The 25444-nt window shown below is 43.1% G+C and overlaps 2 protein-coding genes across 2 annotated transcripts; one reads left to right on the top strand and one right to left on the bottom strand.

Moving 5' to 3' along the window:
- Window positions 1-1545: 1545 nt before the first annotated feature.
- On the bottom strand, window positions 1546-8441 carry LOC115020010 (cyclin-T2-like). The gene is made up of 9 exons (XM_029449832.1): window positions 8205-8441; window positions 7598-7679; window positions 7383-7511; window positions 6562-6622; window positions 6288-6350; window positions 6054-6099; window positions 4315-4478; window positions 3683-3753; window positions 1546-3566 (listed from the first exon to the last, which is right to left on the bottom strand). Exons 1-9 carry the CDS (start codon window positions 8360-8362, stop codon window positions 2547-2549), a joined length of 1794 nt encoding a protein of 597 aa, XP_029305692.1. The 5' UTR covers window positions 8363-8441; the 3' UTR covers window positions 1546-2546.
- Window positions 8442-9814: 1373 nt separating this feature from the next.
- Window positions 9815-24188, top strand: LOC115020180 (transmembrane protein 163-like). The gene is made up of 8 exons (XM_029450131.1): window positions 9815-10547; window positions 11223-11342; window positions 15823-15866; window positions 15970-16061; window positions 18300-18396; window positions 21332-21443; window positions 21948-22089; window positions 22480-24188. Exons 1-8 carry the CDS (start codon window positions 10355-10357, stop codon window positions 22538-22540), a joined length of 861 nt encoding a protein of 286 aa, XP_029305991.1. The 5' UTR covers window positions 9815-10354; the 3' UTR covers window positions 22541-24188.
- The last annotated feature ends 1256 nt before the right edge of the window (window positions 24189-25444 follow it).

Below are 25444 nucleotides of genomic sequence, written 5' to 3'. Positions count from 1 at the left end.
GGATGCCGTCCTCTTATTGCATCCTGGATAACATAAAAAAAAAGGAGTCGAATCATCTTTTAAAGTGTAACTTAACCATCAATTTTACTTTTAAATTGCTGCTGAAACAATCCTGATTATAATAATAGTGTTGGACCATACGCACGGCTATATATATATATATATATATATATATATATATGTTCCTGTCTTGAGTTGTAATTAGAACCTGGTTCAGATGGCTGTTAATTCAGGGATTTGTTGCTCACAAAAGCCTCTCATATCTTTCCCTCTCTGCGGATTTTCGAGCAGTAGGCATCTCCTATTCAGCTCGAGAGGTTGCCGAAAATAAATCATCACCCTCCCACCAGTATGCGAGAATGTCCAGATGGTTGAATGTTCACTGACGTCCTCCCGCTGAATTTCCCCATTGTCTTCCACGCTAAAATTAGAAGGTAATACTTGGTGAAAACGCTGCGTCTGCTCTGAGGGTGCTAGTTAATTATCAGGAACTGGCTTTATGTTCCACCCACGAATGAAAGCATCGGCGCTGCATCGTGCGAGAGTTAAAAGCTGAACCTTGAAACGCGCTTGAGGTTCGTCGGAGGCACCAAATGGCAGGTATCTCTGGCAGTCTGTCCTGCGTGTTTGTTCCTTTTTGGCAAGAACAAAAGGATAATTATCAAGACACATGCTCAGATGTAACTATGTAAGATGTAATATAACTTGTATTTCTAATCACGCCTCATTACTCCCATAAACACGACAGATTCAGCAGCACAGCAACCCAACCACTAATCACTGCAGCTCTGTTAGAGCTCCAATAAGGCTGTTATTAAACATAGCCTGCACTGAAAGCTGGCCGTTTAATGCATTAAGTATTGTTCAGTAAGTAGTTAATCAATTAATCTACTATATGTAAGCAGAGGCAGCAGGGAATGATCATTGTGTATTCTGTTTTGATGAGAATTTTCTTTGGCGGCGTTTGACAAATGACTGTTTTATCTTTAAATGCAGCGAGGGCTTAAATTCAATGGGGAATAAATCCAATGTTATGAGGCTGGGATTAAACCATCTGCATGATTTGGCAGTTCTTTTTAATTTTGCATGCTACATGTGCTTTCCAGGCCGAAATTAGAGCTTTAAGATTTCATTTTTTTTTTGCACGGAGGACTGCATGTACTTCACGTCGACAGGGAGGAGCTGCGTTCAGGTAAGATAAATAGTTAATCAACGCTTCCTTGTAGTCAGCACTTGACAAATCAGTGACTTTCCTTTAGTTTTCTTAATAGTTTAGGTCGGTTAATTGTATCAACGCTGCATTAAAAGCAGAATAATATTCTGTTATTCAAGAGTGAATGAAAACAATGGAAAACAACATGAACTACTAGCTTTTGCCAGAGCTTTCAACCACTCGTCTTCCTCGGCAGATAGTTTTCTTAGATGCATTGGAGCTCAGTTGTCACCTCAGACAGCAAGTTGCAGTTGAAAGTCCTGGGAAAAGCTAGTAAGTGGCCCTTGAGTTCAGCTTTGGTGACTCCATGTTAGACACTTAAGAACAGGAAATCGCTGTGATGTGTAAAAATCACTTTTACACCTTTATTTGGGCTCCCAATACACAAATCGAGGATATGTTCATCAATACAGAGTCTGCTTTAGATCTCGTGACACACTGAATGAGGAAGGTCTGGACCGATGCAAGAAACCAACAGATCCTATATACACAATCTTACTTTAGAGATCTGTATCGTCTGATAGTTAATAACATTTATCATACTGTATAGCTTTTGACAAGGTACAATCACGAGGCCTTTTTGCCATTTTAGCCGATATATTTTAAATGCACTTTCACAGCAGATGTAACGTAAACTTCATTTGTAGCTCTATAATGAGTCTGCACATTAAGTTCAGGTGCGGCCTTGAAAGTCCCAATAGACAGAAAATGGGCTCTGCCTCACATTTGTATTGTTTTTTTTTTGATGCACTATTGATGCACTCTTTGAAAAGTAAGCAGACCGTGTTTCCTAAGACGGATACCGAAGTTCTGCCGTCGTCGTCGTCAGCAAACGGACGAGGTGATACATCTCCACAGATACAGGTAACAAACCCAAACAAGAGGAAGATTCGTTCTTATATCAAAAAAGTTCAAGACCTGAGATTTTCAGTGGAACAAAATGTCTTCAACGTACGAAAAACAAACAAAAGAAATGTCTGTACTGTCTGTAAACTGTCACGATGGCTGCGAACACTAGCTCTGTCTTCCCTTTTGTGACTTAAAAACATGCACATTAAAATCATAATGTCAGCTCGCGTTAAAAGAAAGGTTTAGAATCTCATTATTTCAGCCGCGTTCTTTAAAACTTCTTTTTTTTTTTTTGTTGCAAGCTAGTACACAGCTCTATGCATATGATTTTACATTTGACAGCTTAACGAGAATCATCAATAATCAGTGTGAAGACACGACTGAGGGCGATGCAGATAACTTAAGACAAATAAATTTGTTTTTTAAAAATTCTATTAAACATGGTAATACCTTATTCTAGACAACACTGCGGACTCTCCGAGGGTTACAAGTTCATTCCTTGGGCACTTAGTAAAGAGTCCAGCATGTCAAAAGTGTCTTTGTAGTCAGTGTGTTGGCCGTTGGAGGTCAGCATGCCGTTGGTTCCGTCGTGGCCGTGGTGCTCCATCATCCTCTGGCCGCTCTCCGACGAGTAGTGGGACGAGCCGAGGCCTCCTTTGGAGCTCCTGCTCTTGGACGAATGGTGGTGGTGGTTCCCGGCGTCAGAGTGAGGCCTCTTACGAGACGAGCCGGAGGAGCCCACATCGGGAGCTCGTATAGATAAGGAGGCGCTCTCTATTGTCCCTCTGCTGTTTCCGCTGAGGGAATAAGGGTGCGAGTGGCCGTGTTTGGAGTGACGGTGGCTGCCGTGCTCTTTGTGCTTGTCTTTACCAGAGAGAGTCCCGCCCTGCTCTGAGCCTCCGTGGCGCTCTGATGAAACTTTGATTCTCATCTTGAGCTCCTCGCTCGACGCGGAGCCGTTCTCTGCTAAAGAAGGAGGCAGCCGAGCCTTTTTAGAGCTGCTCTTATCTCTCCTGCCGTCACCCGACTGGCCGGCCTGCTGCGACTGAGAGCGTTTCTTGTGGTGGTGCGCGGGGGGAGGTACGTACATGTCTGTGCTCGACTCGTCCTTTATACCGTTCTGCGAGGCCAGGTCTGCCGCATGTTTCTCTCTGTACTTTTCCAGAGTCAAGACTTTCTGCGGCCGTGAAAAAGTGGCAGCGTTTGTACTGAGCTGCTGTTGTTTACCACCAGCCCCGCCCTCAGCTTTGTGTTCGTGTTTCACCACCGTGAAGTCTGGCTCGGCGAAGTTGTCGTAGCCGCAGCTCTTAGACTCGTCGCTCATTGGCTGGTAGGAGGCATATGAGGCTGCGATGTTGTTAAGGGAGGGCATGTCTGAAGAGTCTGATGAGGTGGAGGGGAAGAAGGAGTTGCTGACACCAGGAAGGCCATCTAAGGACGTCCCCTGGTAGACACTATCCACAGTCGAGCCCTCCGTCTTTGGCTTCTTAGCTGCTTGAATAGCCTAGAAAACAAAAGCAGAATTCAACATGAGATACTGACACGTTATTGGTCCTCAGCCGCACCAGTCGCTCTTTATTACTGCTCTCGTATTGTTGCTGCCAAGTGTTAATGACATACCCTCCAGTTTCGTATCCTCTTCAGTTTGCTGGGTGTCTTTTCAAGGATCTGTAGAAACTCATGCGTGAGCTCTGGAAGAAAACCAGTGAAGACAACCATGTTAGTGATCCCCTCTCCGTGCTGTCGGCTCGCTTCCAACACATTATTCTGATGTCTGCTGAAAGCTACGGCTCGTGGCTGAGGCAACGTCAGTAGGGGCGACCGGGGAGAGGCGGCGGGGGGGGGGGGGTTTGAAGCTTTATTCATAATGTTGACTTCAACTCAGCGTCTTCTTTCTTTGTTTTGCATGTCTATTGTGTTTAAAACCTGAGCGTTCGTGATTCCGTGACGCCGTATCATATCTTTGTTTGACCAGCAGTCCCTCAACTAATCAATCACAAGTTCAGCTCTACAGCTACATTTGTGTTCACAATTATCGGTTCCCTCGTGGCTGGAAATGTAATCCATCCTCCAATTATGATCTGAAGCACTCTGAAGCATTCAGTCCCATTAAGATCTAATGAAGGAAGCAACTTAATTACCAGCAAGACGCGTTTAAAAACTGATATTTAATACCTTCAGGTTCAGTCCTCCCGACCTAAAAGTGCATCGAGCTCTTCTATGACGGGTCCAAGAGAAGTACCAGCTCTTACCGTCCAGCAGCTGTAGCGTTACGGTGCGGTCCACGTACTCCCACCAGTGTTTGCTGTCCGTAGACACGGGGATCTCCCAGTTGGACCACTTGCAGGCCAGGTGGATGCAGACGCATGCGACGACTGTGGGTCTGTACTGCAGGCAGAAGGTGGTGAGGTGCAAACTGCAGGAGACAAGAAACAAAAGAGAAAGATACGACGGTCAGCTGAAGGTACTTCATACTAAACACGCATGATACACTGTTTATTAAGGCATTAACATACATTCAGATTAATAGCGGACGGTTAAAGCAATACTGACAATCAGATATTATGTTCACATCACATACACACAGCCTTACCTTTTAGTACGGGAACATCTAAGATAACCTAAGTCTGTTAGGATGTGCTCCTTAATGTATGAGTGAGTCACACGTACACTTTCATAAGATAATATCTTCAACCTGTATTTGGCCACATTATGAAGTGTGTTTTTATTCTAACTTTAAAGTTATTTGTTTAAATTATAAAACATTAAAAACAGTGTTTCTCAATCTCTTATTGAGCGATAATTGCAGGAAATCTCGACTTACAAACACATTAAATAAAATCTACTCACTACTTGTGTTAGTGTAACACGAGCGATGACAACACGTCATCACTGGAACTTCACAACATCAAACATTAAGACTGAGAAACACTGATGTTGGTAGCCAAGACAAATGATTAGGCTTTAACCTTCTACGGTTAATTTTCTCTGCACCCTGAATCCCAAACTACACTGCAAAGCGGCTCACGTGTACTGAAGCTGAAGATCACCACCACGTGCAACACGTTTAGCAGCAAAGCAGAAATGTTCCCGTTCTTAATGTCAGTTGCATTTAAAGATTATTAAACGGTGTTAAAGTTCAAAATGCAGATTAAGTAGGTAGTATGTGTAACTACATATTAAACAGAAGGAAACTTCAGCATCACATGTAGTAATGCTATCTCTCTGTGGCGCGACGAACCTTCTCTTCTACCGTCATCTCCTCCGGCTACTCTCTTTAACTTACTGGATTTGCGCCAACCGGTGCAGAACATTCGGCTACGTCTGTAATATAGTCTTAGAGAAGTCTCCCAACTATTCATCCTTTAATGAGGGTCGCACAATATCGGTGCTTCTTCAGCAGATCGTTTCACATTTTGTATTTGAAGCGAGCGGTTCATAACCTGCAGTGTGTGCACGCCTGAGGTTAAGAAAGGCTTCTGCCGCGATGTTTCCTCGTACACATGCACAGCTGTTAAGACTTCTGAGATGGTCACACAAAGTGCATTACCACACGGGACAAGCATTCAGTTTGCAGTATAGTTTGGGGTTTCATTGTTAGCTCTTTTAGGGTGAAAAATGTGCAAACATTTGAAAAAAGAACTGTAAACTATACTTACCAAAGCACTCTATAAGTTTAAGAATCTTTAGTGGCAATCTATATTCAGGCTACCATTTGAGTTCTCTTTTGTTTAGACATATGCACTCCGTACCAAACAACCTTGAGAGGTAGACAGCACCACTACACTCCACATTGTGCATTCAACCCCTATGTGCCAACACAGAGCCCTTGTACAATACACCGCACACAGCAGCCCGGCCGGTACTTCCCCACACTGGGGGTTCCCGGGATCCAGGCGCAAACAGGGCGTTGGACACAGGAAGGGGGGCCCTGCAGGACAGGAAGCTATAGTGTGCCATTACAGTGCAATAATGGGAACAGGATAATAACCTGTTGGTAGCCATGAAATAGGAAGTCTGTGCCAAATCCTTGCTTGCTGTAAAAGAAGAAGAAAGTTCATTTTTAGAAATGAGTTTGTTTTTTTTAATTGAGCATTAATGTAATTTTAACCAGGCTGAGAAGTATGTCACAACACTTATTGAAACAGCAGGCAAAGTAAATCATGTACTCAAGAGTCCATTTTTTGGAAGTATTATAAAGAGAAGCTGAGAAAGAAGGTTGTACCTCGCACTAGCTGGGAACACCTCACAACATCTGTGTGTGGATGATCAACTGTTATTTCAAAACCTGCAATAAAGATGTCGAATGAAGATGATCAGCCACTGGTGTAAGCACAAAGTCAGCACTGTGATATTGTGTCTATATTTAATATCAACATGCCCATGTGATACGGCTGTAATTGTATAGTTTGCACTTATTCCTTACGCAGGAATAATGCTGCTACAGTGTCTGTCTGCAGAAGCCAATAAAGCAATTCAGCACAGAAAGCAGCACTCACCCAGCGTTTGCAGCACTATTGTTTCCAGTGCTACAAGCTCTTGTGTCTGCTGCTGGAATGCCTGAAAAAGATCAATCAATGAACAATTTTAAATCTGCTTTCCACCACCTATATACTGATGTTATCAGCAATTACTACAAAATAAGAGCATTGCCCGCGGAAACACTGTAAAGGGAAGTGAAGAGCCATAATGTGCAGATGTTACTCTTAACATTCAGATACAAAATCTCATCAGTATGAGCATAAAACAGACTTCAGTGTAAGGACTGCAAGTTTAAACCTGTGCATCGTTTCTGTGCTTTGATGTAAGGAAATCACATTATAAACTCGCAAGAAAGAAAGAGTCTCTACATCACAGCTTGTACAAAGCAGGCAAAGGGAAAGCAGAGGATAGACTGTAACGTTGCAGCCTTTTGCAATTAGATTAATACACAATGTCACTAAAATACAATATTTAGCAGTCCTACTCAGGATAAAGATGTGTGTAGGGCTGTCAACCATAGAGGAATGCAAGCTCTAAAGAAGGAAAACACACTTTCAATCTGAGTTAACCCAATTATCTTTGTCCTTTCTCCCTACAACACACGCAGAGGAAGCACCTAACTGCAATAAGTATTTTTTTTTGGACTTAGCCAAGTAAAAACTACTTTAACTGATTATTCATTTGGTCTATTAAACCTCAGAAAACCCTTTCCTGGAGCCAAATGTGACGTTTTTAATGATGCAAGTCAGCCGCAAAATCCCCGCTGTGAAGAAACAATTTGATGTTGCAGCTAAAGTATTTTTATCTTACCAACATCTGAAATTCCAGGTTTACTTACGTTGCTCTTAGTGTCTAGGGCAGGCTCTTGTGGGTTAATGTAGGCATGGGCTATTTTAATGACATGCTCCAGCTTTCTGGGCTGCTCCTCAACTTTAGCTGCCAGGAACAGCGTAGTCTGAGAAATGACCTGGAGAGAAAAACCCTCAGTTAGTTTTCATAGTCGGTACCACCAGTAGTAATTATGGTACCAGCCAACACTGCAGTGGTACTTACATTTCTATGGAATTTGCTGAAGGAGTGAATCATATAAAACCTGTGCATATATACTATAGCGGTGTTGATAATCAATTGAGAGCTGGGTGTACAGTTAAGGCATAATCTGTGGATGACATACAGTAAGAACACATTGACTGGAAAAGCCTTGTGACATCTTAACACATTAGCATGAAGCTAGCTAGCAAAACGTGCACCCTGCAAGTTAAAAACCGCAGAATCAAACCAGTCTCTTTAACTAAACACACGTGTGTAATACACCATTCATAACGTAGTGTCATGCTTACATTACACGTACAGCCTGTATTAGTAATAATATATCACTGAAATCTTTAAAGCTAACAATGGAATCTGCAGTCTTAAGAGACAAAACAATAGCTAAGCTAGCAGGCAGGCCTTAGCGCTTCCGGCTAGGTAAATATAAACACCGTGCTAGCTGTGTTAAATAACCCATAATGTCATAAAGGACTCTGCGCGTGATAGTGACGTATATTAGGTGTGTTTCGATGGTTAAAATATGAATTGTAACAAGCCTTGTTGTTCCGGCCCTTCTGTAAGCTAATGCTAACTGAAGCTAACTCGCTAGCCGCTGCGTCTCAAAGGATACACGTTGAGTCTCTGGCCTATGTCTTGGATTAAGTTGGCGGCCTGCTGCCGGTAAGAGAGCTCCCGGTCAGCCTCTATCCCGCCGCGGCGAGACGGCGTGTTTTCGAGCTGCTCCCGGGTGAAGAGCCATTTCGTAGAGGGTCCCCGGTGCACCGCCATTACGCTCCCACTGCCAAGCCCGACGGTGCTAGCATCGGGAGGGAGTGGGGCTACGGGGGCACCGGAAGGACGAAATGAGCAGCCGAGGCTGATTAAAACCGGTTACTCATTTTCTGAACAGCGCCCCCAGTGGTCGGTGGTGCAAACAGTTGTTGCCATACCATATTGACATCATCATTTTGTCCAACAAAATACGCTCTTTCAAATAGGTTAGGTTAATTAATTAAGCCATTTAGCCAAAAGCTATTAACTGTAAATATATATATATATATGTTGCTTTCCTTGTTAATTTATCTAAGTAAATAAAGCAATTGGGGTTGAGATATCTGAAATAGCCACCAGGGGTCACAACTGGACTGCCTCGAAGAGCCCTTAGAAAATAAAAGTGTAATTTCAATTCCTATTGCTTTCAGAGTGCAAGTCGATTATTTGCCACAAAGTCTATAATGGATGACTTTCTCTGGACATGTAGAGCAAGGACTCCAGAGTGTCAAGACATTAATATGTAATCAATATGATAAGAACACCAGATCACTGCTGACACTAAGTATATCATCATGTTTGACCTCACATGGACTGAGGTAGTGCAATCATAGGAGATCAACGCATGTACAATGTGGCACCACATGGTGGAGCATCCTCCGGCCTGCATTACTCTCTTTCTACCGCTAGATAGAAGCAGAGACCAGGAAGTCAAGTGATCTAACAGAACCATGATACATGTGAAGTGTAGGTCTACATAGGGGACTATATAAGAATGATATAATAACTACTTGCAATATGGTTAATGTTATTTAAGTGTGGAAAGCAGAAGCAGCTTATCAAGTAGCAACCTGTTACAGCAATCCTGCTACTTTTCCCAGTGTAGTGTGATAATTACTCAGTGGATGCGCAATAACTAAGTCCTATTACACAAGTACTTTAGCTCCACTTAAGGACAATTTTGAGGTACTTTACGTGAGTATTTCCAGTTTATGCTACTTCAGAGGCAAATATTATACTTTTTACTCCACTACATTTATTTTAAAACTGTAGTTACTTAGAAAGATTCAGATTAATAACAGAATATAGTAAACAAATAATTGATCATGTACTATTATTATAGGTTAAGATACAACTTAATTGCCTGCCAGGCGGAATAGCCCATATAGTAAATAAAAAAATAAATAAACATCCTATTTTATCAGCTGCATAATTAAAGGGATGTACTCATTAATGCATCAATAATTATAGTTAAATAATATAATGTGATTCTGTAATAGGCCATGCTCCTAATACTTTTATACATGTACTTGAATGCAGGACTTTTAAGCCACAGACGAGTTAATAATAATTTGAGGGAGTGATGGCAGGAAAGTAAAGTAAGAAATTATGTGATGGGTTGTTGCTCACGAGGAAGCAGCTGCACGTGACAAGTGAGGTGGTTCAGTCTGTTTGCACGTCCGCCTGCTCTCTCAATCCACATGGGACAGATGTGTTCCTCGCGGAGCGCACAGTGTGCAGCACTTCGACTCCAGCGCGAGCACAGTTCTCGTGAACTCCACTGAGATTAGTCATTTACGGAGCCCCCCTGGGGGTCACATGGTAATTAGAGTCCAGGTGTTGCTATTTCACGACATCGCGAATTGGAGCCTGTTGTGATTTATTTTTTCTTCTATCGCGTGCAGAATGTATTAATAGCTATTTTTGACTCCAAATACGGTAATGATCATTAAAGCATTGACATTATCTGCACACCCAAAACCCTTAGATTCCTATTTAAACATTATTTTATTCAGGTGATAAAGAGGCACTTGTTTTGAAGTCCACATCTCCTAATTTCCGGTAGTGATTCACCTCACAGTGTGTAGTTTGGCGCAACTGGACCTGCATCCCTGCGCGGAGTCTCCCTCCCTCTCTGTGTCTGGGTGTCTCCCCAGTTGAAAGCCTCCACTTCTCGCCCAGGTGAGACATTTTTGGAGTGCCTCATTGGAACCGCAACCTGCTGAGAAGATGACGGACTCCACACCGCCAGAATCCACCACCGTCCCGGACCCGGTTGTAGTGGACCCCACGGCGGAGAACGGGCAGTGCGAGCAGGCGGACTTCCAGCAGGAGCAGCAGCAGAAGCCCAACACAGAAAGCCAGGGAGAGGGTTTCAAGATGGACCAGGAGATGAAGATAACAGACAGCTTAGAGGACGGAGGTAGGCGGTGTGAGATATGTTATAAGTTTTGGATTCACCGGATGCCCCGTGGCCAGGGCGCAAACTGTGCGTAATGCCAGGGAGAGAAGCCAAATGTAGTCTGTAGGAAGAGAGGCGATGTCTGACGTGATGCTCGAGCTGATACATTATTTACAGAGCTGAGAAGAAGAGTATTGTGGCAGACATTGTGTTGTGATTACAGCTTTAGTGAGTAAATGAGTGGATTTCACATTAATTTTGGCTTTGGCAGCATTTTTTAAGACCCAACCCTGATTTCTTATTAGGGTGCAAACAGAAGATTAGTTGTTAAAGTTTCAGACTCATCAGAACAATCTGCTCTTACAATATTACTTCATAACGATCCTGTTACTCGGACTACAACAGGAGTAGACATGATGTTCATTTGAGAGATTAACTGTATATTCTGTGGAGAAAGGAAGACAAGGATCAATAGATAGTGTAATAAAGTGACTGCACTGATCATTTACTAACTCAAAAGTGGATCAGTTCCTCTTTATAGATTAAACTAGAGACCTTTTTGGCGTGTGACTCCAAACAAAAAGCAACGTATTAGTCGTGGTCACATTTTAGAGTGTGCATGTTTAAACTGAATTTAAAAGCAGGTGAACGCTGAAGCTCCCTCTCTGAATCATGTCCGTGTGTTGTTGTCTGCAGGTCTTCTGGAAAGCAGCATGCGTCTGAAGCCTCATGAAGCACAGAGCTACCGCAAGAAAGCTCTGTGGGTGTCTTGGGTGTCCATCGTGATCACAATCATCCTGGCCATCGTCGCTTTCAGTGAGTAACTCCTTCAGGTGTTTCCTTTGATGCAGGCGCACAGGATGAAATGCTGATGCCTGCTGCTCGGTTCTTCAGCTGAAGGACGGGTTTGTTCATGACTGTCTGATTAAACAACAGGGCGACTCGTGTGATCCACGCTTCACGTCAAGTTCCTGTTTCATTTAGCCTCCTACCGCTTCCACTTCAAATGACAGTTCCTCTCAGTGAAGGAATATTTGTGCCGTCAACAGTGTGCACTCGACCTTGAGTTTTATTTCCGTCAGAGGCAGAACAAGTTTAAGCGCCCGATCTTTGTTGTAAGTGCTTTTTCTGCAGATACGATGAGTCATTCGGGGTTTATGACATTGAGAAGAGAAAGCGAAGAGTTGTGACGGTCTCTTTCTCATTTCTCTGCGTGTCAAAGGTTTCCATCTTTGAATTTAAATTGGGATGGAAGTGATTCACTCAGGTTACACTTCATCATGTTGGATTTGAAGGCCCTGCACATTATTCACACATTTGACATACTTGGATACATTTAGAGATGAATGTGTGTCAGATATCTTTAAACGCATTTGTGATGGTGGAACTATCACAGACTCAGTTGGCCTTGTGTTAGAGAGCTGTCACCAACACACACACCGCTATAAGCTGCTTCCTCCTCTGCAGTAAATGCAGATTGGGGCTTGACAGATGCATACGTAAAGATGCAGTGCAGCTTAACATTGCAGATATGATAGACTCCTGTAACGATTGCATGTTAATCTTCTCCATGAGCTTGTTTTCTAAGTGTTTTAGAGAACAAATGGAGACTTTCCACATGTGCAAACTGGAACATATTTCATGCATTGTTATCACATATCTGTGCAGCGGCAGGTACCGCTCGCTCGCCACATCAGGCCTCTAACTCATAAATGAAACATGGCACTGCTTGCAAATGAGCTGCAGAAATGAGCAGAGGAGATGAACGAGGCTGGTGTAGCAGTAACAGTGTCATTACACACACACACACACACACACACACACACACACACACACACACACACACACACACACACACACACACACACACACACACACATAATTGCTTTACTTCGATTGTGACGCTCCCTAGAGAAAAATAAAACCGGCGTGAAGAAAATCCAGCGGTTCAATAATTAATCAGAAGCTTGTTTGAGGAGGAAATTAAGAATTGGAATTCGATTTGTTGGCCCGAGATGATCACGTGGGTTAGAATTAGTGAAGCAACCCGGCGTGTTGTTGCAGCGACGTGGCTGGAAGACTCCGAATCAGAGCTTCTTCCTGAGTTCAGTCTGTGTTGTTTCTAACATGGTGCCCACTTCCTGTCGCGATAAGGAAACGCCGTTAGACTACCACGACGGGGCAGACCTGCGTTACAACTTCCTTCTTTGTCTTGTGTGTCTGTTCAGCTGCGATAACGCTTTAAAGTAGAGCTGCACAGATCGATCGCTAAGTTGTCAACCATGAATTCACTGTTTTGATAAGTGTTTAATCGGTTTGAGTCGGTTTATGCACAGGTTTTCTGCTTTCTTTACGTGTTCAGTTGCGTGTTAAACAAACCTTCTGTCAACCTGTCAACCTTTGGCTTATTGTAAATAAGAACATTTTAATTGGCAAAGACCGTGTGAGAGTCCTGTTTGTTAACCAGCTGTTGGCATCACACTTATGTTTGTATAAGGTAACATCATAAAGTAAATAAAACAACATGAAACATAATTCAAAAGAATTCAATGGGCTGAATTATAAAGAGATAATCGGGTTAGTCCAGTTTGGCCCCTTCGGATGTCCATATATATGTGTGATATATACGGAAAATAATCAATAACTGTCTTGATAATCCATTAATCGTTAATTCTTGGTTCAGAAATGCAGTTTTCAGCCTCTGAAATAAGATTTTCTCTGTTTTGTATCATTAAACTGAATCTTTTGGTTTTGCACTGACAAAACAAAATATGTAAAGACATCACGTTGGACTAGAAAATAATCGGCAGATCAATATTGAAAGGACTTAATTGGGATTGAATGTGTCTTTACCTGTATCCGCCCTGTGAGAGCCCTGCAGGCTGCTCCCTGTCAGCTCTTTATGATAACAGCAAGAGAGCCGCTGGGTAACATATCCTGTAAAACATTCGCATTACTCAAACATGGCTCCTTCTAGCATACAGTGAGAGTGTGTGTGTGTGTGGGAGCAGGCTGGTGCAGCTTTACGTTTATCCTATACACATTGCAGAGGGCAAAATAGCTGGTTTATGTCCCAGGTGGGAGGTTTCACAGGAAGATAGAGATTTCTCAACGGGCTCTGCTTCAGTTAAAGAACAAGTGACATTTGGGGCAGATATTCCCTCTGTTGCAGAGAGTTAAACGAGAAGATCCACACCAGTCTCTCTTTGCATCTTTGCCCTTTCACTTGGTCTGAACTGGTCTGTTTGGATCAAACTGAAGCAGATTTGTGGTCACAGTTCGGCTTCATGTGACCCACGATGTCACCTCCGGTCGTCAGCAATCCTTCCTGGAGTGAAATGAGCAGAACATGTAATAAAAGCCCCTCGCTGCAGCTTTAATAACGAGGCGTATGCATGGCTACAACAGCACCGTGGGACCAACACCATCCGTCCACCAAGTGTAAAAACAACCTTCAGTCTTTCACTGATCTGCATAATGCAGCTCCAGAAACAGCCAATAAACCAGGCAGCTCAGATGGTGTTTTATCTTCTGTACTCCTGCTTCTCTTGTCAGATGTGACAAGGAGGGAGGAGCGGGGAGACAAGACACCTCATATGTGTGTGTGCGTGTGAGAGCCTGCTGCGAGGCTGGAGCTCCGTCCCCGCTGACACCCACTCAGCTTTCTTGGGAGCCAATTAGCGATCGCTGGGCTCAGCTTTGAAGACTGCAGATTCATTTACACAATTTCTTATCTCTGCTCCTAATGAAGGAGCTAGGAGGAGGAAAGAGGAGCAAACATCTCCAGCAGCTCATGACACGTCTGTGAGGTTCCCGTCTACCGACTAACTCAATGAAATGTTCATCTTTCTGACAAACGTTACCTGCAAGATATCCGTGCTGTTGCTTACACCAAGCTATGTCAAAGTCTTTCACATGTAAACAACATCAGAAAGCCTCATGCGCCTGCTACATTTGACGTGTTACGTCAACTCTGGCAGTTGTTTGGTGAAATGTGGTGTCACAGTCCCTCCCCTTATATTTCCTTTCCTTAAAGCAGCTGTCGAGTTGTATTTGCTGTATCGTACGTCTGTTATCACACTGAGATCTGAGGCACGCAAGAAGAATATCGCCACCCTGGATGTTTGAAGAACAGATCAACTGTGCATCATGTACATCCCGTGGTGTGTTTTTCATTGCATATGATACACACAGTGCACACTATAGGATGTGTACACTGTGGGATGGTCGTTAAATACAGTTTAGTGTCCGGTTTCCACTAGTTTTACAAACATTAAATTACATTTAGAGCCAAATATGTACACACCGTTTAAGTAAACATCATGCAAAATTCAGGCGCCGTATGTGAAGTTGTGCTAAATTGACCAATTGTATAGTTATATAGTTATATCGCTGTTTAAAACCAGTTGTTCGTACCTCCATGCTGCATCCCTGCAGATTTCTAGTGTCATAAAAGAAATCCCACATGCTCATTTGTATTCGAGAGTTGTTCATGTGCACTGAAGTGTTTGCAAAAGCAGAATTCATTTCTGTTTTCATTTTGGTCTGGGGAAGTGGATGATTGCACCTTCAGTCCAGAAAAGTGCAGCTGGATGTCGATGAAACAATAAAGGAATGAAGGAAGATGAGGAAAAGGGGAAGCTTGGGATGTCAGAGGAGGAGAGAAAAGGGTCTCGGGGGGGGGGGGGGGGGAGAAGATGCAAAAAGAATCGTGATTTCTCTATCCTTGCATCAGAAAGAAAATGAGCAACTAAAGAGGCAGCGCAGAGAAGAAGATACCACACATGCAGAGCTGAGGCGAGTCTCTGGCCCCCAGTGAGCGTCGCTAAAAATAAACCCGGGAGGAGAGGATTCCTCCCCTCTATCTATCTGCATCTTTTGTCTTCCTCTTCCTCTTCCTCTGCCATTGCATGTGTACGTGTGCGGATGATTCCACGCAGCAGTTGTTTGTTTTCAACACATCTCCAGCACATTATCCCCGGGAGGGAATTAAATCACTCAGTCAACAATCCAGCCTGTCTGGCAGGTTTGCGACATAAACTAATAAAGAAATAGAAACGTGATTCCTCATAGAAGTGTTCCTCTGGACACACGTGATCATCATCCATCACTGCAGCTGAACAGCTGTGGGGTGTGTCCACGATAACGTCTGCACGTGGGGATGTTTCACGCCACCTGTAACAGGAAGATGAAGTTCTGCAGCGTTACTGTAGGAACATAATAACACATGATATGAATGAAGCTGTTAAACTATGTAACCATCAGTGTTGACAGTGTCCCTCTCTTGTCTTCCCAGCTGTTTCCATCATGCGCCACAGCGCTTCAGCGTTTGGATTTGCTGTAAGTCGACTGTAAAGCCTCCACTTCTAGAAGTTATGATGCCTAACGCAGTGTGTTGTCGTGAAGAGGATGTAAAAGTGTTGTTTTTGTTTTGGCTCTGCAGTTTGATGCCGCACTGGATGTGTTGTCCTCCGTCATTGTACTGTGGCGCTACAGCAACGCCGCAGCTGTCCACTCTGCACACCGCGAATACATGTAAGTACAGACCGTCACTGTTACTGATGCACCTACAGGTGTAGGCAGGTCTTTCCTTCTTAGAATAAGTATTCTTACCCAAATAACATCACCAAATATGATTTGTTTATCATAAAATGTCATTTTTAAATGAATCATCGCAGACAAAGTGTCGCTATCTTTCTGTATATTGTTGTTTTTTGTCTTGAAACCATATTAGAAGACGACTTGCAGACCCTGCAGCTGTTTGAGCTTTGTCTCGGCTCTCCCAGATGGTTTCATTAGATCTATTATGACCACAGTGTCCACAGAGTGTGAGCTGTCTGCTTTGTCCTGTAGAGGAGTGTGTCAAATAAAGGCTCTCTTCAGCTCTGTCAGCCTCGGCCCGCTGGGACCGATCACAGACGGGCGCCTCGCGTCTTATCTGTCTGTACCTGGCTGAGGATGGTGTGTGTGTGTGTGTGTGTGTGTAAGTCAGGTGGGCTTTTAGAGCCTGTTGAGTGGTCAGGCTGCAAGCAGGCAACTGAATGAGAGGAAAAGCGTCTTTCACTTTATTTCTCTTCCGTTTGGATGAATCGTAACGTTCCCACAATAACTGAACTGAAACGACTTCGACAGCCAGTCGACCCAAAACAAAAGCATCTGTTACTGAATCAGATGAAAGTATCTCGTCGTTTCTGTTGGAGCATCTGGTACATTCAGTGAATCTGTCAGCACACACACACACACACACACACAGACACACACACACACACACACACACACAGCTGCTAATTGCTGTGGAGACGACAGACGAGAACCCGTCCTCTGGAGACGAGGTCGTAACACAAATGTACATTTTCCAATCAAGAAATAGTTTTTATTTTATTTCTGTTCGTGTACTGACTTACAAGATACTTAAAAGTGAACTTTGGTTCGAGTGTTATCAGCGGGTTAAATGTTACATGTGGCTCAGAAGGGGCCTGCTGCACAGACACACGAAGAAGAAGACGACTGGAAGAGAAGTGTTTTAAAGTCTTATCAATCAAACGCTGTCTGAATGTTTTTGTTAACAAAGCAAAATACGCTTTTGCAATAACAGAACGTATAAAAGAATGTAAATGATGTCGTCTCATTGTATATTCAAGATCCAAAACCAGACCTGCAGCTTTGTATCATTAAAATATATAAAGTTGAAGTCTTGATCGATGTATGAAAGTGTTAAACACAGAAAGTCAGCTGCTAATTGGAGAACTGGGGCAGAGTTCAGGAAGCTGCTGAACCAGTAATTGGCTTCAGCGAGGCTCCACAAACACACAGCTAATAACACACAGATAAATCCATGCATACATATTCTGACACACACACACACACACACAAACACACACACACACACACACACACACACGCTGTAGCATTTCAGTTCTTCTCTACCAGCTGGTGAGAATCGATATTATTCTTTGTCATTTTGTTTTATCCGTGTTTGATAAAGGAGATGCGGCTGAATAGTGATGCCCAGGTGCCAGCTAGTTGCCAAGGGAACAAGCTCGAGACGTCAAGAAGCTTTTGTAAACAAACGCATCATAATTCACACGACTGTGGCAGATGATAGGATGAGATGCTGCTGCTCTTGTGGCGGTATTAATCATAAAAAAGAGACCATATCTGTGTGTGTGTGTGTGTGTGTGTGTGTGTGTGTGTGTGTGTGTGTGATGGATTTAAACTGCTGCGTTTCTACCCAAAAGTACCTTCACTGGTCCTTTTGATGTTTTTGTTGTAGAGCCGACGTGTTTACATCCACTGTGTGCAGGAAACACCAGGAGGCCTGTTAGAAGGGATCCAGATCTGTGTGTGTGTGTGTGTGTGTGTGTGTGCTGTGGACTCCCAAGTGATGTTGGGTGTTGCCTTGGTTACCTCATCCGGTCAAAGCCCAGGATGCTCCGGTTTGGTTGTAGAACAGCCTTCACAATTGAACACACTCTGGCAGCCATGCGTGACCCGGGCATATGCTCCAGTTGTTGGAGGTCTCCCTCGAGACCGGCTTAATTGGATGAAGGTTTTCTAAAAAGGACATCTGCTGCTTCCAACAGAAGCAGTCTCGGGTGTTTGTCGTCTCCAGCTTTGATCGACAGTGATGGAAACAGCACACCCGGGTGGACGCGCTACATCTCGCCCCTTTTTCCGGCACAATGCTCCGACCTATAAACACAATAAAGATTTATAATTTAGTAACGTACAAAACATACAACTGACTCTCCACTCAACTCTTTTCCTCTGCAGAGCCTGCGTGATCTTGGGCGTGATTTTCATCCTCTCCTCCTTGTGCATTATGGGTAAAGCCATCCACGACCTGTCCACCAAGCTGCTACCTGAAGTGGTAAGGATGTATGCACTCCCAACACACATTTAAAGGTGTAATATGTAACACTTCCGCATTAAAAAGTCTATATTTAGTTGCTTTATCCCAAGTCTTTGCTCACTCCATAAGGACCAATCTATATTTGTTATTACGCCTCCGCACCGTATGTCACTCAATGATGGTCTGTTTAGATATCGGGGGTCAAAGGTCACTGTGAAAGCCTGTGGAAATGAGGAAGTGATGACATGTTGGTCACAACCACAAGGAGATAATTGTAAGTTTTGAAAATGTCCTTTATTTCTCATCCGAACACAATAATCAGATCAAATGTTGTTTCAAACTATTTTAATATAATGTTCTGTGAGCGGAGCCCAGCTGGGACCGACGTTCATCTCAAGACAAACTGCACTGAAAACAAGAGAAATGTTTGTGCAGCAGCTTTAGTTGGTTTTGTTTTTGTGACTCTATTAGATTAGAGGTGTGTGTGTGTGTGTGTGTGTGTGTGTGTGTGTGTGTGTGTGTGTGTGTGTGTGTGTGCTGCTCGATGAATAATGACACAAATCTCAGGAGCTTTCACACTTCCTGAAATAGTTTTATTACCCCGTGTTGCCGGGCAATATTCATCTCTGTGGAAACGTTGTGGAGGATCTGAACGTAGCGGTGATGAGCAAACACGGGAACATTACGCTTTGCCGAGCTGAATCACCGCAGAGATTATTCAGGCCCTTTACTGCAGCTCTACGATGTAATTCACACCGCTGCGGTTTGGAAATAAGATGATTGTGTGTTCTCGCCTCCTGGTTACAGACGGAGCCACTGCACGACGCTAACGACGCTAACGACAAGCTTTTAGAAAACCTTAATTAAGATGTTCACTTCAGATTGAACAAGTCTCCTGTACTCATGATGATGCTAATAACTCGCAGAGCGCAGACCTCTGCCAAGGCCGAGACCATAAGTGAAACGTAATGTGTGTATCCCATTTGGATCTGCTCGGAAATGTATCGAGTTCCTCCTTAGCTTCAAGTTTCATAAGAATCATGTCAGTAGTTTTCCGTAATCGTGCTGCAAATGTAACTTCCTGCCACTAGGGGTCAATGAACTACTCACTAACTCTCGTATATTTCATATTCGTGCGTCGGCTGCAGAGCAGAACTCCACCGTGGTGACAAACGCACATTTCAAAGAGCCTTTGCAACTCGTTCAGCCTCAAAATCCAATTCCTTTTCAAATCCTTTATTGATGTTTTGGCCCGACTGTGTTTTCCATCTATTCGTCTGTGGCTGCGGCGAGGGAAAGGCGCGGGCCTGACAGACAGAGAGCAGCAGAGCGTAAACAAAAGGCAGACAGATTGTGTTTTTCTGAGTCGACCTGCTCCTCTTCTGTCACACAGTCGGGTGCTACCACACTGGTTCCTGGTGCATCACAGTGTGAGTTATAAATAGCTTCCGTGCACCTCCTCAGTATGCAGATGCTGGTTTATTCTCAAAGCCTCCCTCTCTTCCTCCTCGCTATGAAATGTTAATAAGGGAAGCAGCTGCTTAGGTATGCAGTAGTGAGAAAGAGGGTGGTGTGTGTGTGGAGAGAGAGGGGTGGAGGGGGTTGACGCCTGACTGTTCCTGCTCTGCTGGGCCTCTGAGCCCAATTACTGTCATTTAGCAGACAAAACAAAGTTGTAGTGTTTATTCAGGCGTTTCATCAGGTCATTAGTGAACTTTGGCCGAAATGCCAGCCCCTCCCAATGTTTAGATGTTGGTGGGATTCCCCATAAGGGTACTTCAGTCAATTTAAACACTGGATTTGTTACTATAGAACGTGCTGAGCTTTAAGTTGAAGCTAAATCTGATAATCCTCCTTTTGCTTTGGCGTGTAATGTTAAATTGGCGCTCACAGCTAAGCTCAGCGATTCACTTCCCTAACCTGCTGCAGTAACAAAACGACTCCACGAACTAGAAGATTATCACGTGCAATAGCCTCCGATTTACTCCATAAATTCAGGTCCAGGCAGCACGCTGAGCGTTTCCCTCCATCTCCTCTTTGATGTCTGCGAGCTCGCCAAAGTATCTTTTCATGGCTCCAAGGCCATAGTGCAATATTAATGCTGCCGCAGAGGCACGGTGGGCTCTGCGGCTCCCTTTCTCCTCCATCCCTCCTTTGTGCATTTACAGGCTTTTAGCTGTGACTCACAACAGGTGCAACAAGAAAGTCATCTTAAAGTGATTTAAACCAAAAGGACGGTCAAGGACACGGCTTTTGATGAGATCGAGATAATTGATGGGTATAGTTGAGTGATGTGATTTAGTGGAGATGATGGTTTCTGACAGTAATACTGCAGCTTAATTAGCTTTTTAAGAGGTGACACTATAATGTGTTTTACGCTTTATAACCCTGGATTCTATTGTAAATGTTAAAAAGACAAAGAAATACATTTACCTTTAATTTATGCAGCAGGAAATCGTGTCATTCTGGAAGAAAGTGTTTTATTATTAGTCCACTAACTGCTTTAAACTATCTTTAGTTTCCTTACTACTTCATATTAGATTATTAGTAGTAGTATTTGCATCTTTACTGAAAATAACACTCTTCTAAAGTTTATATTTTAGAGGAAAAAATGTACTTTAAGTTACAAAATACATTTTTTGGGGTGGTTTTTTCAGCCCTGAGTCGTGTCTGCAGGTTTCAGCTCAGGCTGAAAGTTTCCTTTACATCCTTCAGCAGTCAAGGGAGGAGAAAGAAAACCCAGAACAATATTTAATATATATTGTAATATTTAAAGGTGACCTTGCTGTATCTGGATGTTGGCGATTGGACAGTTTAAGGATTTTATTTATAGATTTTAGTGAGTAAATGAAGTTGAAACTAAACGTAAAGGTTATTCGGGAGGATACCAGTGACGTGACGATAATAGAAACAAAGCCTGACTCCACTTCCTCTGTGTGCTTCTGCCTCTCAGGATGACTTCCTGTTCAGCGTGTCCATCGTCAGCGGCTTGTTCTGCGTCGCCCTGGCTGTGGTCAAGTTCATGCTCGGCAGAGTGCTCACGAGCCGGGCCCTCGTCACTGATGGTAGGTGCGCACGTACATGCTCCGACGCTTCCTCTATCCGTCTGTCCACTCGCATGTGTGAAGGAAGTTTGCTATCCTGGTTCCTTAATGGTGGAACAAGCTCCCCATTGATATCAGGTCAGCAGGAAGTGACTACATAATGTAACTTGTAAGTGCCCAAACATGCAGTTCCCTGACTGGCCACTAGAGGCCGGCTCATGTTAAAGATTATACCAGTATTAGCAATATATATGGCACACCCCTACTAGGAAGGGTTGTTCACTCAGTCCTTTCCTAGTAACAGCGTCACAGTGTTAGTACTGTACTGCACCATACACCGCGGGTCCTCACCTGAACGAGCCCGTTGTATTTTGGTTTTGCGAGATGACCTTTGAGCATCTGACAGATATTAGAGGCATTTTAAAAATGTGCCACGAGACTTTGCATGCTGTTCGAGGCGGCAGCAGGTGGTGTCACATGTGAGGGCTGAATACCAACACTGAGCCGACGAAACCCTCTTTCCAGGATTCAACTCTCTGGTGGGGGGGGTCATGGGGTTCTCCATCCTCGTCAGTGCTGAAGTGTTCAAACATGAACCGCAGGTGTGGTACCTGGACGGGACAATAGGCGTCCTCATGGGTCTCATCATCCTCGCCTATGGAGTCAAGTAAGTTCGTTCTGGAGGTCGTTACAGGAGCAGTATGAAGATTAAAATCAGAAACATGATTTATTTTCATCATTTAATGTTCCGGAGGGGATTTAAATCACCTTACTAATAGTTAGTAGTTATCTATTTTAGTATTTGAATCATAAACTCACAAAAAAAGCAGAATTATAATGAAGTCACTTCTTCCATTGATTGATTTTATTTATTTATCTATTTATTTATTTAAGCATCATGAGGATGAGTGTTTATAACTATGATTATATGATGTAAGAAGATTATATTGCATTATAGACGTCACAGAAGTTGCATCTTTACTGCTGATGCCGTGAGATTTGAGCAACACCCTGCTCGAAGCGTTTGCATCAGCTCTCGGTTTCTGCTTTGTTCTAGGCTGCTGCTCGACATGGTCCCCCGGATGCGACAAACCAGGAACTACGAGCGCTTTGAGTGACGGACCGCAGAGGGAGAGGGTTTGGGAGGGAGGGGGCTGACCGCCCGGCAGCAGAGGGACCGTCTCTGCACAGACTTTCAGTCCTCGAGGTGCCGTGGAGGCTCCAGTACAGTCCTCCCACTCAGAGATTTGAAGTGAGGATCGAGGCCGATGAGGACGGTGCGGCGACTTTTAAGTGTTTTACAATTCGGTGTACATCTAATATCTTTACGTGTCTTTTAACAGTGAATGGGGCTCGTTCTTCCTGCCTCCGTGTTTAAACAAGAGGGTTAAAAAGATAAAGTGAAAGGACTGCAGCGTGCCGGAGAGATATGGAGAGCTCCTTAGAAGCAACAGATTGTTGTACAGTAAGTTGATGATGCAGTACCTCAGTTACACCTCGTCGCCCTGTCAAAACACAGCAGTTTATTTTTCCCATGGTTCCTAGAGGCCTTTGCTCAGCTGTGCTATGAAACGCAGCAGGTGAGAGCGATGGATGTAGAGGAGGATTAATGTTGTTTTAAGACACCAGAGGATATATCAATACATTTGGCACAGGGAGCAGGTATACAAGCACAGAGGCTCAGAAACATGGGACTTGTCGTTTACAATATTTATCTATACTGGGCACTGATTCAGCAACCTAATGCGAGCGCCAGCGCCAGCTTACCGTCCTGGAGGATAGAAACCGTGTTTTTTGGCATCCAGCCACATCAGAGAGTCATGACCTGACGCAGCCTCCAAATCACTGACACTAACAGAAGGTAAATAACAGGAACTCGCTCAGTAGCGTCAGGTTGTGACAAACCCAAGAATATTATTTGTAAATGTGTAACTAGCGCCATCTACTGACCAGAAGAGGTACCTTAATTTGACTTTACATAGTTCAATTTGTTTCTAATCGATGACGTCGGTGCTAATTTGCTTCGTCACTTGTTCTGTCCCTGTACATGGTTACTGTTCCTGGCTCCACATCAGTGAGAGTATCCGCCTCACGCACGCTGCGGGGATGGTTTTGGACACCAGACAAGTCAATACTCATCCTGATATCGATACGTTTCCTCTCTTATCTGGAGCTGCTGTTTGTTTTGGGATTTAAAAGGGAGCAGCGGATTGAAGTATGTTGACTTGTGGCGTTATAACAGTCATAATGCAGATTAATCATTTACTGATTAGTATAAAAGATATTTCTGGTGTTAGTCGACGCTCCACTTGCCGGTTCGAGCGGCTCATTATTGAATTTTTTTAAATGGTGTTTACTTTTATCCTGAAATTTCAACGTGAATATGTGTAAAAGCACAAAGCGAGAGTTTACTGAAGCACAGTGGCGACTAATCTGCTCCCAGGCATTATTTACTAAAGCTTGTCATTACTGTGGAATACCACCTGAATCCACCCGACAGTGTTTCCTCCCGTCTGTGCTCCTCCCCGACTCCAAAGCCTTAATCGTACTGCTCAGTGTTTGGTGAACATGAATGTATTTATCAGGTGTTTGACTGTCATAGATTTCAGGAGCAGGAGAGAGGACGTGCTCATTTTCTCCTGCAGTAACTGAATGTACACACTGTGCTGTGAGACTAGTTTGTACAGCGCACACATGTGCTCCTGTGTTGAATCACATTTAAAGGCATAATATGTAACATTTCCACATTAAAATGTCTAAAACTGACGATTATCCCAAATGTTGAGTTGCTGAAACACTCATTTTTAATCATCATGGGACCATAATGAGGTCCAACATCCAAAATGAAGAAGACAAATATCCAAAGAGAGGAAGTTTCCATGTACATGGTGGCGCAGCAGGTTTGTTCTCGTGCCAGGTTCAAGACCTGCTCGTCACCAGTGAATGTGATAAAGTAGAGATAAATAGCTTCAATATGCACATTAATACAGAAACTAAGAAACACGGGGGTAAACTAACAACATGATAAATAAATAGTAATAACAATATAATTAATAAATAGATACAGGAAGAAAATAGTAAATAAATACGAAAAGAAAGTAACAAATAAATACAATAAAATTCATATCTGCCCAACTACATATACAGGACCACATTTTATTTTTAATTCAACATACTATGACTTATTTTATGATTATTTTGACATACTATACTAAGACTTTTTTCATTATTTTTCTTGACATATTGTACAATATGTTTTTTCATATTATCTTTCGACGAACTATATTTGTTTGACAGACTAAACATGATTTATTTCGACATAACATGACAATCTGCTGGTCACACAACAAGGCTTGTTTTTAGCATTGGGTGCTAACGTTAGCTAGCTGAAGATCTCAGCTGTTTTTCACCAACAACACCAACCAGGAGGAAACCACAACTACCTCACCTGCTTACCGGAGGCTGGTCCATCGCAATGTGCAGGTAAGGTCACTCCAAGTACATAATTTACCGCTGTTACGACTCCTTTGTAGCAATACGAAAAAAGTAGGATTAGGTGTTAATGTAGATACAATCAAATCAAAAGCACGTGGTAATACCTAAAACAGATGAACCGCAAATACAGAATAGGAAGTAACAGTAAATACATGAAAATAAATAATATCCTAAATGAAGAACAGAATAAATGAACAGTAAATATATCAGTTAATGCAAAACTAAATAAGCGGAGGAATTATCAATTAACAGAAATAAAATATGTACACTGCACTTTTATACTTTGATTTATGTACTGAACACATCACCATGTAAGTGGAGTACTTTTATATCTTGATTCATGTAACATACGCATTACTATGTATGATGTTATATTCTTATACTTTTGATCAGAACTATATGCATGTCCATGATTAAAAAGAGTACTCGCACAGAGAGTTGAGCTGTGGCACACAGGGTGCAGGGAGCTTTGTTTAGACTATAACCAGATAAGGTGTGCGTAAGAAAAGATGCCCATTCCTCTATCA

This window comes from Cottoperca gobio, chromosome 2 (assembly GCF_900634415.1).
Source record: "Cottoperca gobio chromosome 2, fCotGob3.1, whole genome shotgun sequence".
NCBI classification, from domain to species: Eukaryota; Metazoa; Chordata; class Actinopteri; order Perciformes; family Bovichtidae; genus Cottoperca; species Cottoperca gobio.
The sequence above is the reverse complement of the archived record's forward strand: the minus strand, read 5'-3'. Positions and strand labels throughout refer to the sequence as shown.

What these genes read in the sequence shown, in the direction of transcription:
- LOC115020010 (XM_029449832.1), bottom strand. Translation starts at nt 8,362, where the DNA reads ATGGCGGTGCACCGGGGACCCTCTACGAAATGGCTCTTCACCCGGGAG. An exon ending in CCCTAGACACTAAGAGCAAC is followed by an intron (nt 6,623 to 7,382) that starts GTAAGTAAACCT and finishes GATCTTTTTCAG; the next exon opens with GCATTCCAGCAGCAGACACA. An exon ending in GTGTTCCCAGCTAGTGCGAG is followed by an intron (nt 6,100 to 6,287) that starts GTACAACCTTCT and finishes CTTCTTTTACAG; the next exon opens with CAAGCAAGGATTTGGCACAG.
- LOC115020180 (XM_029450131.1), top strand. Translation starts at nt 10,355, where the DNA reads ATGACGGACTCCACACCGCCAGAATCCACCACCGTCCCGGACCCGGTT. An exon ending in AGACAGCTTAGAGGACGGAG is followed by an intron (nt 10,548 to 11,222) that starts GTAGGCGGTGTG and finishes TGTTGTCTGCAG; the next exon opens with GTCTTCTGGAAAGCAGCATG. An exon ending in CCGGGCCCTCGTCACTGATG is followed by an intron (nt 21,444 to 21,947) that starts GTAGGTGCGCAC and finishes CCCTCTTTCCAG; the next exon opens with GATTCAACTCTCTGGTGGGG.